Source organism: Myotis daubentonii, chromosome 4 (genome assembly GCF_963259705.1).
Source record: "Myotis daubentonii chromosome 4, mMyoDau2.1, whole genome shotgun sequence".
Taxonomy (NCBI): domain Eukaryota; kingdom Metazoa; phylum Chordata; class Mammalia; order Chiroptera; family Vespertilionidae; genus Myotis; species Myotis daubentonii.
In genome coordinates, this window is record NC_081843.1 from 34,770,570 (window position 1) to 34,783,727 (window position 13,158).

At 44.1% G+C, this 13,158-nt stretch overlaps 1 protein-coding gene across 12 annotated transcripts in view; it reads right to left on the minus strand.

The window, feature by feature from the left end:
• CUX1 (cut like homeobox 1) overlaps positions 1-13,158 on the minus strand; it is a 371,745-nt gene that overhangs the window by 131,949 nt on the left and 226,638 nt on the right. For all 12 annotated transcript variants that reach the window (XM_059693543.1, XM_059693542.1, XM_059693541.1 and 9 more), the window contains 2 exons: positions 8,698-8,774; positions 7,254-7,320 (listed from right to left, as the gene is read on the minus strand). In XM_059693543.1, coding sequence (XP_059549526.1) covers positions 7,254-7,320; positions 8,698-8,774 — 144 coding nt within the window. The remainder of the gene's footprint in view (positions 1-7,253; positions 7,321-8,697; positions 8,775-13,158) is intronic.

Below are 13,158 nucleotides of genomic sequence, written 5' to 3' on the forward strand. Positions count from 1 at the left end.
TGCTCTCTCTCATCTTCTGGCACCCCTATAATTCTGATGTTGGTACGCTTGAAGCTGTCCCAGAGGTTCCTTACACTATCTTCGTATTTTAGGATTCTTTTTTCATTTTGCTTTTCCCATTGGGTGTTTTTTGCTTCTTCGCATTTCAAATCTTTGACTTGATTCTTGCGCTCCTCTGGTCTGCTGTTGGGAGTCTGTATAGTATTCGTTATTTCAGTCCGTGTATGCTTAATTTCTAGTTGCTTCTTTATCATAACATCGAGGATCTCATTAGATTTCTTGAGGATCTCACTACATTTATCGACGGCTTCTAGACAGTTCTTAAGAGACCTTAAAAGTGTGGTTCTGAACTCAATATCCTCCATTGACAGTTTTGTCCTGTTTCTTTGTCTCCACATTTTTTATGCTTTCTTGGTGCACCCCCTAGTGGTCTTTGTGCACAGTCTTGTTGTAGTTAAGCCTTGATTGTTGTCGGCAATACCGGGGGTGATTTGACCTCCAGGCTAACTGGCTATGAGAGTCCGCTGTGTCTGCAGTGGGAGAGCTTCTGTGCTGGATCTCTAGGGAGGTGCTAATCTAGCGTTTGCCTGAGGCTATCCGGCAAATGGCTCTCTGCGCAGGGCTTGGGCAGGGCGGGTCCCCGGGGATCTACAGGGCGGGCCGGAGCGAGCAGTTATGGCTGCTCTCAGTTCCGTCCCTAGGGGCTCTGCCTCAGAGTCCCAGCAACCGCTGCAAACCTCAGAGAGAAAGTCCCGCTTCTCCCGTTTGAGTCTGGGTCCCTAGAGACTCGCCCGGATCTAGAGCTCAGAGTCTGAAACTCCCTCCCGATTGAAAACAACAACCATGCCCTCCGCCTCCAGCCTGCTCCGCGTGTACTCCGCACCTTAGTATTTCACTTCAGCACTGCACCTCCTCTGAGTCTGGGTATGATATTCTCTTTCCTCCTAGTTGTAGAATTTCCACTCAGCCAGCCTTCCTGTGGTTCTGGATGATGTCCGTTCTGTCTTTTAGTTGTTTTTTGAAGTGGTTGTTCGAGGCAGCAATCTCCGGCGTTAACCTATGCCGCCATCTTGGTTTCCACAATTCTTACTTCTTAAAGCACTTTAAAGGTTCAGATGGCTCCTGCTTTCTTCTTAGAAGACAACAGCTTCCTTGGTTTTCCCTTCTAGAGTGCACACAGCCCCACTGGTCATTCACCTCAGCTGTACCCCTGATCCACCTGTCTTCACAGCAAAGGCTGATTTATTAAGTCAACAAAAACAGATGATGTACCAGCAACCATGCTAATGTGCATGTGGTGGTACACAGAGAATAAGACAGGATCCTCCTAAGGAAGTTCAGCTGGCATTTGGCAACACGAAGCAGTCTGCAGGAACCCTCCCATTCTCTCACAGACCCCCACATTCTGGGAAGCAAGAAGGCATACATTTTAATGGCCATTTTACAGATCACTAGATGCGCGATGATCTTCTACAAATTCATGTTTTCTTGCAACAGCCCCTTTATCCATTTCCTTTAGCTTCAAACTGTGAGTTCCCCAAGATTTATCTTTATAGTGAATCAGAAAAAGTTTGAGGATCTCTAAAAAAAGCTAAACTTTTATAGAACCATGCCAAACTCAGGTGACAGTCCATGAAGAATGCTTTTCTCTACAATATCCTCTTCAAGGATGCTAGATGAATATGATTGTTATCTTGATGTTCATAAACATGTTTATGCCCACACATATAGGACAGCTACATATGCATGTGGTTTCGTGTGCAGAGCCTGTGTCCATGTGCATATCATATCTGTAACTACCCTGCCCCCTTTACTCTGCAGTTCTAGCACTATTTCAATGTGGGCTTTTAGCAAGATTAGCTGAAGGGAGGAGTAAAGGTTTCCGAATCTCATGCATGCCATTAATTTCTAGACCTGTGTGGAGTCCACAGAACAGGTAAAGAATCCTTGGCACTCAGAGGAATTTCTACCTAGATTTGAAAATATAAAGCCACCCCCTTCTTTCTGCACAGCCCCCTGGACTAGAGAAAACTCCAGATCAGGGCTGCATTGCTTAGAGAAAACAAAACAGCTGCCGTCAGTGCAAAAGTCAAGGAAAGCCCTTTAGGGTTCACCCAGGCTCCGGATTTTAGGTGTGGAGCACAATACTTGTACAGGGGGAAAATCCCAGGAATTTTACAAAATGCCCACACTCTTTTGGAGATAAAATACAGAAGAAAAAGTCATCAAGTGTTCCCTCTCTGATCTGCTTCAGTTCTAAGGTTTAGGGACAGTAGGTTCTTTATTTAAGCCTATGCCTTGGAAACCATAAAAGTAGCTGCTTCACTATTTTTAGGGAAATTAATCTAGCCAGGATAATTACAGCAACCCATACTGGAAATTGATGACTAATCAAAAGGACAGGAAATAGAAAATTTCACATTCTTAAAGGTACAGCAGAAAGACTCCACTTCTGGACAGTGAAATTGGTCTTTTCAAATACAATCAGGGGGAGCAAAATTGGACTAGAGCAGTGGTTCTCAACCTTCTGGCCCTTTAAATACAGTTCCTCATGTTGTGACCCAACAATAAAATTATTTTCGTTGCTACTTCATAACTGTAATGCTGCTACTGTTATGAATTGTAATGTAAATATCTGATACGCAGGATGGTCTTAGGCGACCCGTGAAAGGGTCGTTCGACCGCCAAAGGGGTCGCGACCCACAGACTGAGAACTGCTGGCCTAGAGGATTATCAAAATAGTGTGCAAGTCTCAGGCTTCATCACCTGGGCTCTATCAGGCCCAGTTGCCTAAGTCTTGCATGTGGAGTTGTAAAAAGATAAATAAAAGAGAAATCAGTCTGCTAAGGTAGATGCAATGGGGCTTGTGGGATAGGGTCAGAGAACTGAAACCCTTCAGGGAGCCTGTCACACAGGCAACACTGCTCCCATGAGGAGGCAGCACCACAAGGGTCCTTATAGGCCACCGTGTAGTGTGCCAACAGCACTGCATTTCGAGTCCAAAGGACTAGATCTGGGGCCTGACCGCATGTCTTGGGACTGTTCCCCTATCCATGCAGTGAGCACAATAAAAGCCTTCTCAATGACTGTTGGAAAGAGTAAATAAGATACCCTGTTTGAAACCACCGTGAAAAGTCCAGGTGATCTGTATGCAGGAAAGGCACCTGCCCCACCTCCATTCTATGACACACTGGTGGCATCTCCCTTCTGGGAGTCCTGTCTTGAGCTGTTGGGTTTGTCACCTTTTCAAATCGTGTTTCAGGTCCTCCAGGCCCCACTGATGGGCATGGAATCCCCCATCTCCACAATGCAGGCACAGACTCCCCGAAACAATTTCAGTAAAACTGTAAGCCAAGCGCAAATGGGAAAGTTTTCTGCTTTCTCAGAGCATATTGTATATTGTGATAAAATACTGGTTATATACTTGAAATAAAGAAAACACTATAAAATTAACCAAAGTGAAGTTCCTCATAAATGTCTCTTTTGTAATGTAGATGTAAGTACATGCACGTACAATGTAGCTCTTTTTAAAAAGCATAAGGCAAGGAATATAACATGAGTTACCTTAAGAAACATAAATTTTGCTGGCAGGAAAGGTTTGGGAGGTGCAAATTCTCCTAAGACTAACATTAGCTATAAAAAAATGTAGTATTTCAGTGCAATTCAATATTTTCTTTCATCAGAGGCTCAGAGCCGCAGCCCACAAGTTAAGAGGAATGTAGTAAGCTGACTGTGTGTGTTACAACTGAAGCTCCTTTTGCAACCAGGATTCTAGGAGACAGAGCAAAGAGGTGGCCATGGACTTGAGCTGAAATGGGAATTCCTGCACTTTTGCTCAGAATGCTAGTATCTTGGCTGGGAGAGCTGCATTCCTTCTGCAGTTGCAGCAGCAACCTAAGTCTAAGAACCAGTGAACAGCTGTGAAAGACAGGCACAGAGATGAGGGCTTGGGTGATGGCGCCAGGCCTCTCTCCACCTCCAAGTCCACCCGGAACCATTCCACACCACTCTGCTTTGCTAGAATCTCCAAGTTAAAGTCATTAGGTACTAATTCTCCATTTGCTGAGAGAAGTGGGAAGATCTGTACACAGGGAGACCGCCTGATAAGGAGGAGGTACCTTTTTAACTAAAAATAAAGGGGGCGAGGGCAGAGAAATAATTCATTTATTTAACCCAGAAATGGTTATAATCTGAAACCCTGCAAACCCATTACACAACAACTGTTCTGGCAAACACCGCTATGTTCCAACAAATATTAAACTGTGCTTGCCATTTGTCTAAGGAATCTTGCATTAATAAACATGAAGAAGAACACTTTTACCTCCCACTCTCAATGACAGGACCAAACAAAGACCAGCTGTATTCATCAATGGGTCCTTGTTCTTCACATAAAGGCTAATTACATTTTGCTTCAAGCCTACACATGGAAAACTTTACTGCTGTGGTGGCCGTCACAGTCAGCCCGTGCTGTCCCAGCTGACGCGGGGTGATGACTGTACACAATAAACAGGGGTCCTGGAACAGCCCTGGTGCCTTCGACCTGCAGGCTTCTTTACAAAATGGGGGTGAGGGATGGTCACACCAGTGACATCTTCCAGCAATACAGAGGCAGAGGCCACACATGCTCTTTGAATCTCATGGCGCGATGATGCCAGCAAGGTCAGTCTTCTCCAAGGTCTGCTAATTTCAGAAAAGCACCCCAAGCCCTCCTGCAAGTTTGCTAGGAATAGCTTCTACAGCTGATGGTGCTGTCACTGTGTGCTAGGTGCTGCACACACGCCTTCTCATTACTCGTCACAACTGCCCCATGCCTTGACTACTATTATACCCATTGTACAGGTGAGAAAAGAGAGATGTAAAGGTCACACAGGGAGAGTGAGCAGTGGCCCTGTGTGAACCACTCCCAGGTCAGTGTTCTCAAAGCCCACATTCCCCTATGCCTCCCCAAACCCCTTCCTATGTTTTCTGTCAACAAATACATAAGAATTGTTCCTTTCCAAGAGATACAATGAATTGTTCTGAAATGTTTTAAGACCATTTGTGAAAAGATTTGCCCCTGGAGGGCTTATATTCATATGTATTAAAGAAAAGCTGTCTACTCTAATAAAACATACATAGGTTGGGGCTGAAGCAGATACAGTGACAAACCTTTCCCAGAAAATAGAAGGGGAGAGGAATGCGGAGGGGGAAGCTTCACGTGGGATTTCCAAGACTGAAGCAATTGCCTCCAAAGTTAAAAGAAAGTAGCAATTACTATCTCAGTCCATTCTCTACATTTTTTGTGGATTACTTACTCTGGGAACCATCTACAGTAAGTGCTTGCCCCCAGGCTGCCTTTTGTTAGTAGTCGACCATCTCTGATTTGGGAAATGCGGGGTCCCTGTGTGAGCCCAAGTCCAACCCTCAGCACCCATCGTGCCCACCTTGACCCTGCAGAGAAGCCATTCAGGACTTCGGGATGGTCCTCCAAAGAGCAACCTTGCTGGCCTGTTTCCACAAACTACCTCCTTTGGCCTCCAGGAGCTCCTCATCTTGACTCATCTTTCAACCTCAAATCACATGTCACTCCCTCAGGAAGGCTTCCTTGACAATTCTTTCCTTTCGCTCTAGCTGGGCCTGTGCTGGGGACACTTGCCATTCTCATTTCCAGTTCCCTCTCCCCCATCTCCCAGGGGCTGCCCTCTGGCTTCTAAGTTTGCCACAAGGATTCCTGGCAGGGAAAGGAAGGAGGGCCCGTCCACGGGGTGCTGGTGCCACCCCAGATTTCTCAACCCTCCCAAAGGCCACCAGCTCCTCTCAAGGTGGTCACTTCAAACCTAGGCATGGCAGACTCCAGCCAGCGCTCACTACGGATGCTACATTCTCTCTCTGTCTCTCCCCATCCCCCCTCCTGGCCCAAGCCACAGCGAACAGTCCAGCTTTAAACTCTCTCTGATTACCCTAGTTGGAGTGTGCTGCCTTGTCTTCTGCAGAGACCGGACTGGCACAGGTGCCCGTCATAATTAATGTTCCTTCTATTACAGCAGTGATCACACTAGATTGCAATGGCTTTTCTCTCTCCTGAGCCTTTTATCCCAGGCTTTCCAGAGCCCAGCACTGGTCTAGGCACAAAGGAGGCCTCCAGGAATGTCTGCTGGACTAATGAGTGGACCTGTTATTTTTGAGTCACGCATATTGTGTTTCTGTCAGGCTTGTTCTCTCCACGTGCACATGTGCATACCACACCCTGCCTCCCTATTCATCATGGAGAATTTCCTGCTATGATCACAGGAGGGAACACACACCAGGAGCACCCATGACCCTGTCAGCAGTTTGTGACAACAGCCAGTCCCAAAGCAAAGTATTTTCATGATGAGCAATTGATCCCCATACATTGTGATACAGTTTTCTGGTTCTGGTTGAGAGAAGTGAATTACCCCGCAGCATTAGCCTGGCCTATAGTGAGTCCTGAAGAGGATGGGGACAGGGGCTATGACATCCCTTCTCTGATTCTGTCTCCCAGTCACTTCCCCAGCCACCATGTTTCCTACCCAGAGAAGATGAAAACCTTAGAGCAGAAGGAAATTTAAGTCCTTACTGGATGACTGTTCTCTGTTTCAACCTCAGTCCCTAAAACAAACCAATCAGGTGGACACAAATTTTCCATGCAGCCTTTTGGAAGCAAAGATGAATCTAAACCAGGGACAGTATCCCTGCAGGCCCTCTACCGGGAATTGAGCCTGTAACCCCGCATTTGCCCTGACTGGGAATCAAACTGGGAGCCTTTCAGTGCAAGGGATGACACCCAACCAATTGAGCCACACCAGCCAAGGCTGGAAGTTGAATTTTTCTAATGCTCTCAAAGCAATGTTTTTCAAAATGGTTTATAACTGAGATCCACAGGAGTAACTATGTTTTACATTTTGATCCTGGGAGTAGGGTGACACTATTTAGCGCCACCCCAGCCCCCGCCCCCTCCCCCAGCCCACTAGGGCCTGTGTGAGTGAGCACAGCAGAACTTTCTTTCCAGAAAGTTTCAGGTGGTAGGATTGTTCTGAGAGCACCAGAGCTTGGGTATTAAGCTGACACAAGCAACTCATGGGAATTACACTGCATTCCTTACAGCAGTTCCAGAGGCCAAGCACTTCTAAACCCTGAACCGCTCTGCAAAGCCAACAGACAGAAGGGAGAAGAGGGGAAATCCTTCATGGATTGGCAAAATCATGTGAGACCTGACCAAACGTGCAGATGGAGGAAGCCAGGCAGAGACTTACTTGGCAGTAATTTCTTCATCATATTTGGTTTTCAGGTCAAATAATTCTGTTCGAGTTTTTTCCAGGGCTGAAAGGAAGAGGACGTAAAACCATAACATAAGACACTAATTGTTTAAATTAAATTTAAAAAGGAACAGTATACAAATTCCTTTCAAAAGAGTAAAAAATTACAAAAGTATATAGAATGGAATAGAAAATCGCCTTTCACTTCCACCTCATTTCATCCCATGCACCTCCTCAGAGATCACCACTGGTTATATTAGTGTTTAGATTTCTTCCCTTTAAATATATTTTGTTGTTTAAAAATATCCCCATACATCTTTGTACATCAAGCATGTCAAACTCACGACCCGTGGGCCGCATGCATTTATTTGGCCCGTGCTAGCCTTTGAGTTTGACATGCTTGTTGTACATGTATCTATCTATTTTTCATCCCCCATAAATAGGATGATACAAGTATTTCCTGAGACTTGCCTTTATCAGTAACAATTAGCCCGGGTATAGAGCCTGCCTGCCCCATGTCAGGCACTTCAGTGTGCCTAGAAGTGAGGGGCTGGGATAAGGAGCTTCGACGTTCCAACTGCAGATCAATACCACCAGCTGGCCTCCCAACAGGCAAATTACATTCCCACTAATACTCTGAGTGAAACTATTTTCCTATGTACTCACCAACACCGAAGACTATCAATTAAAAATTTGTTTGACAGTCTGCTAGGCAAAATAATTGTTCACTGACTTAATTAGCATATCCCAGACTATTAAAAATTGTTAACATTTTTTTATGTGTATCAGACATGTGTATTTATTCTGCAAATTGCCTGTTCACATCCTTACTCCACTGTTCTACTGGACTGTTTATCTGCTTTTATGATTTGTAGGTAGTCTTTATATATTTTGAGTTTTATGAATTGTCTGCTAAGTTTGTTGTGATTATTTTCCCATTTAAATTAAACATATAGTGCTGTTTCCCTCAGAATAAAAAAAAGAAAAAAGTAATAAAAAATTTAGCATAACCTTTCTTGCTATCTTTTACATTTTAAAGGTCTGTTATCTCTGTTCTCCTTAACTTCACTAGGGGTAGAAATAAGTTTTTCTTTTCTTAATATTGTTCCAAATGAAATGTTGGTCCTTGACAGTTAGGTGATTTAGATGAGTTTGTTGGAAAAGGAGCAGGAATAAAGAATGGCTTGTGGAAAGGATGAAAATGTAATTCAGATCCTCCCACCTCGACACTAACAACTCAGTGTGGGTGACTGACAGAAGTCAAGGTGGAGAAGCGGGGGGCTCTCTGTGGCATTCTGGAGCGTGGGTGCCCTTCCTCGTCCGGGCTCACTACGTGGGGCAACAGAGAGCAGAGGGGGCCTGGAGAGACCTGGATATCGACCAAACTCCCCCCATGTCAGTCTTCCCTGCATCAACTTGACAAGCATGAAGAATACCACACCTGTTTGCAGAGTCTGAACTTTATGTTCCGCTTCTTCCAGCTTTGAGGTGGTGGACATCTGTGTCTCTTGCAGCTTTCTGAAAAGGAAGAGAAGAAAGCCAAATTGGTCATCTTGTTTACCAACATAAACACCTTGTGTGTGCTGGAGCTAAGATGATCAGCTATCTTCACCATAACACACACAGCCAGAAACAGGCACATGATTAGGTATCACTTGTCATGCCATGAGCACAAAGGAGCTCACTTACTGATGATCTTCTACTACCCAACTCTGTACCCACAGGTTACATGAAGTGAAGTGTGCATCCTGTGGGACCTGATGGGTGGTAACTGATGTAGGTCATCCTAAATGTAATTGGTTCTGAAATGCCAGATATTTAAAAAATCATCATCATGCACTCATTGTTTTCTGAAGTTAGCCCACGAAGAATGATACATCTACATTTTGCTGACACAATGAAGGAATTTGTTGGAATAAAGGACGTATTAAATAGATGTGACAGCTGTTCCATTTTTGTGATAATGGAATGCGAATGCAACTGCAATACCGAATGGGAAATACTGAATGTTTTAAACTACATTCCACATATTTACATTTCCCATGATCTCCAAATGAATTCCCTGGTCAATAAATAACATTCCTTCCTCCTAATCTGCAGAAAATTCTCCAAAAATAAGTTTATTATTTTTATATCATATGAATATAACATATGCTCTCATAATAATAAATCTGGGAATACAGAAAAGTAGAAATGACAGTTTTAAAAAAGTACCCAAATTTCTATCACCTATGGAAATGGACTGCTCATATTTTCACATACTTCAATTATAAAACTAATATATGCCCTGAGTTAAAAACAAACAAAAACCCCCCAAACATCCTATATAATAAAAGCCTAATATGTGAAGTGTCCGGTCATCTGTTCAACCAATCAAAGCGTAATATGGTAATGATATGCTCAGGCAACTCAATCACTCGCTATGACATGCACTGACCACCAGGGGGCAGTCGACCGGTTGACCAGTTGCTATGACATACATTGACCACCAGAGGGCAGATGCTCCGACTGGTAGGTTAGCTTGCTGCTGGGGTCCGGCTGATTGGGACTGAGCAAGATGGGCCAGACATGCCCTGGAGCCCTCTCGTGGTTCCTCCCTGGCTGGCCAACCTCCTGTGTCCCTCCCTGGCCCTGATTGTGCACCAGTGGGGTCCCTCAGCCTGGCCTGTGCTCTCTTGCAATCCAGGACCCCTTGGGGAATGTTGGAGAGCTGGTTTTGGCCTGATCCTGCTCAATACAGGAGCCGCCACCTGGTGGTCAGTGTGGCTGGCAAGCACAGCGGTGGTGGTAGGAGCCTCTCCTGCCTCTGTGGCAGCGCTAAGGATGTTCGACTGCCCTGGGGGAAGTGTGCCTAAGCTGTCAGTCGATTATTCCCCAAGGGCTTCAGGACTGCAAGAGGAAGCAGGCCGGGCTGAGGGACCCTCCCCAAGTGCACGAATTTCATGCACTGGGCCGCTAGTGAATATTATAAGAGCCTGGAAGGTAAAATGCCCTTTCCCTTCCTTAGTTCTATTTCTTTCTCATACAGAACTCTTTCACAGCCTTCTAAAATTTTTCTACGTTTACAGAAATATAATATACTCTAAAGCAGCAGTTCTCCACCTTTGGGTTGCAACCCCTTTGAGGGTCGAATGACCCTTTCACAGGGGTCGCCTAAGACCATCGGAAAACACATATATAAATACATATTGTTTTTGTGATTAATCACTATGCTTTAATTATGTTCAATTTGTAACAATGAAATTGGGGGTCACCACAACATGAGGAACTGTATTAAAGGGTCGCGGCATTAGGAAGGTTGAGAACCACTGCTGATGTAATTTACTACAGTGTAATGTAAACTCATATGCAATATACTGTAGTGTAATATATAGTCATATGTAATATACTATAGTGTAATATACACTTACGTGTTATATACTGTAGTGTGATATACACTCATATCTAATACTAGAGGCCTGGTGCACGAAGTTCCCTTCAGCCCAGCCTGCACCCTCTCCAATCCGGAAACCCTTGGGAGATGTCCCCGGGATCGGGCCTAAACCGGCAGTCGGACAACCCTCTCACAATCCTAGACTGCTGGCTCCTAATTGCTCACCTGCCTGCCTGCTTGGTTGCCCCTAACTGCCCCTCCTGCCCCCGCCGGCCTGGTCGTCCCCAACTGCCCCCCTCATCAGCCTAGTTGCCTCTCACTGCCCGCCCCCCCCCCCCGCCAGACTAATTGCCCCCAACTGCCCCTGGCCTGGCCTGGTTGCCCCATGCAGCCTGCTATTCAGTCGTTTGGTCGTCCCTCACTAACCCCCCTGCTGGCCTGGTGGTAGGCAGCTATCTTGTGAGGGCATGAGAGTTAATTTGCATATTACCTCTTTATTATATAGGATTTTGAAATATAAACTCATATATGTAATATACTATAGTTTAATATGCACTCACATGTAGTATATACTGCAGTGTATATTACATATACACAGGGCATCCTGAAGTTTGCTTTTTTTCTTATCTCCATACTTTGGAGATATTCTACTCTAGCACATATAGTTCTTCTTTATTCTTATTAAATAATTGACGTAAGCAAGTCTCTAAAAACATTTAGATTATTTATCTTTTATTTCCCACTAAATAATTCTGCAGTGATCATCATGTAGATTTGATGCATAATTCTGAGAGCAACTGTTAGATAATAATGATCAAAAGATATGTGCAATTTTTTTTGTTTAGATAGATGTTGAGAAACTTCCCAACAAAACAAACTTCACCAAGTCAACTCCCTTCAATAGTATGTTAGTCTGTTTTCCTATGCCAACACTGAATAAAACTAACTGTAATTTTACTGCGGAGTAAAGCTGAGCATTTCTGTTTGTATGAACTGTCTGCTGATTGCCTTTGTCCATTTTTTGTGGTGCTGCTTTTTTTCTTATTAATTCTTTGTATATAAAGAAAATTAGTCCTTTTTCTTATGTGGTGCTAATACTTCTTCCCAGTCTCCTGATGCTTTAAAAATACTGTCTATTGGTATTTGTTTTTAAAAAGGTTTTAAATTTTAAGTAATGAAAATAGATTGCTCACATTTTCACATACTTCCTAATTTTCCTTTTATGCTTACAGAGATTTCCCCACTCCAAAATTATTAAAAACAAAATATTTGCCCAAGCTTTCTTTCAATATGCAAATGATTTAATCATTATTATTTAAATCCTAGATCCATTTCAATTTTTTCATGTAAAGAATGAGGTAAAGATCTAGCTTTGCCCTCCACTCCCAGTGGTCAGTCAGTTATTCACATCTTTTAATAGAATAAATCCTTTTACCTATTTTGAAAAGTCAACTTAAAAATATTAAATTGCCATATTAAGTTTATTTTCATACTTTTGATTACAAAAAGCAAACATATATGTTTGCTCTATGCAGATGGACTCAAGGACTCACACTGTCCATAATATTTTATCATGCGTTTTTCACTTTATATTATGCTGGATATATTTCTGTTGTTATTACAAATTCTATGTAACTATTATATTAATAGCTGCATAATGTTCCATCTTTTACTGACCCACTTCTCATTGGCAAGCGTTTCAATTGCTTACACCCTGCCGCCCCCCATTATCAGTAACATGGTGAGCAGTTTCTTTGGGCAAAAAGTACTTTGCTAGGAGGCATTAAGAGTCCACTCATCTCGCCCTGGCTGGTTTGGCTCAGTGGATGGAGCGTCAGCCTGTGGACTGAAGGGTCCCAGGTTCAATTATGGTCAAGGGCATGTACCTTGGTTGCAGGCACATCCCCAGTTGGGAGTGTGTAGGAGGCAGCTGATTGATGTTTCTCTCTCATTGATGTTTCTAACTCTCTATCCCTCTCCCTTCCTCTCTGTAAAAAAATCAATAAAATATATTTTTTTCGAGTCCACTCATCTCTGAGAGCCCGACTTCTCTCGGGGGTGCACGCAGCCCCAATCTCCCAGCAGTGTGGGTGCAGCATCCCTGAGTAGAGTTGGGCTTAGCCTGGGTCCTGAAGTGAGGATTTTGAAGCCAGTCTGAGCACAGGGAGGCCAGGCCTGCAGTGTGGATCAGACCCTGGTCCCACCTCAGGCTGACTAGGTGGGAGAGCAGCTAAGCTGAGGCTCAGTTTCTCCATCTGTAAAATGAGATGCACACTTTGCAGGTATGTTCTGGACTATGTTCCAAGAGGGCCTGATGGGTGCAGAGCAGGCACTAGGTGAGTGGAGTAGGCATTCTTCTTCTTTCCTAAGTGAAGCCAGTTTAATAGTACTCCAGAGTCCTCAGTGATACCCATCTTCATTGAGCCCACCGTATGGAAGTCAAGAACCTGTGCTCAAAGTCAACCGGACACATTAGGCCGGGATTCTCACTTGAAACCACACATTCACTGCCTCTTGTAAATGGATACA